Below are 1,153 nucleotides of genomic sequence, written 5' to 3' on the forward strand. Positions count from 1 at the left end.
TGGGTGTCGCGGGGAGGGGCCGGAGGGGGAGCTGCAGGTGCCGGGTGACACAGCACTGGCCCGAGTGCCAGGACTGGTGCCAGGGGCCATGTACCGCGTGGAGGTGCACGGCCTGGTGCGGGGCCACGTCTCCAAGTCCTACACGTTCCTGGTGACAGCAGGTGGGTAATGGGGCTGGAGACAGGGACAAGGTGGCAGGGGGACATCCCATAACCACCCGCTGCTCTTCTGCTGCAGGGGTGGGTGGCACCGAGGAGCCGCCACTGGGCTGGGAGCAGATGTACGAGATGGAGCTGACAGAGCCCCAAGGAGCCACAGTCAAAGAAGGTACCACCGGGTGTCCATGGGGACAGTGAGGGAGACTCAAGTGAGCTGCTCTTCGTAGACAAGTTGGAGATGGTGGGATGGGTGGATGGATGGATGGATGGTGGATAGGATGATGGATGGATGGATGGATGGGTGGATGGGCTGCATATGTGGACTGTTACATCCAGCCCCTGCCACCTCCTGCCCTCAGACCCTTTGGGGAAGAAGCCAGATGCAAGGACAGGGCTTGGTGGCACCAGGGACAGGCTGGGTGGGTTAAGGGGGTGAATGGGGGCTCCCCATCTCCCCGGCCCTCACCTTCTCCTTCCTGCTCTCCACCTCGGGCAGCTGCTTGCGGCACCCGGTCACGCAGCCAAACTGCTCCTCTGCGTTGCTGTAGGCTTCAGTGCAGGCTGTGAGGCAGGAAGGGGGGTCAGGATGAGCCCAGCACCCCCAGCACTCCCCAGCCCAGCCCAGCTCACACTCTGGGTATACATGTGCACCCCGCTTGGTTTGCAGCAGGCTCTGGATGTGGCCCTGGGGCACAGCGTGGGGCAGGATGCTCGGGAGGGTGGAAGGCTGGATATGTGAGTTGGGGGATGAACTGGTGGAAGGACAGAGGAATGGATGGATGGTTGGGTGATGGCTGGACCGATGGAAAGACAGAGGGATGGTTGGGCAGGTGGATAGCAAGTTGGAAGTTGGGTGGGTTGATTCAAAGGCTGATGTAAAGAGAACTGACAGGAAAACCAGGGCATTCAATGGACAGAAACCTGGTATCTTGAATGGATAAATGAAAGGACAAACAATTAATGGACAACAGACAAAACACAGCAGGAACGACGCG

General features: G+C 59.8%; 1 protein-coding gene across 1 annotated transcript in view; it reads left to right on the forward strand.

The window, feature by feature from the left end:
• Nucleotides 1-1,153, forward strand: part of LOC104412978 (tenascin-X-like) — a gene marked incomplete at both ends in the record, with an annotated part of 6,349 nt that overhangs the window by 686 nt on the left and 4,510 nt on the right. The window contains 2 exon segments of the mRNA XM_010023849.1: nucleotides 17-161; nucleotides 238-327. Coding sequence (XP_010022151.1) covers nucleotides 17-161; nucleotides 238-327 — 235 coding nt within the window.

Source organism: Nestor notabilis, unplaced genomic scaffold (assembly GCF_000696875.1).
Source record: "Nestor notabilis isolate BGI_N333 unplaced genomic scaffold, ASM69687v1 scaffold491, whole genome shotgun sequence".
NCBI lineage: Eukaryota > Metazoa > Chordata > Aves > Psittaciformes > Psittacidae > Nestor > Nestor notabilis.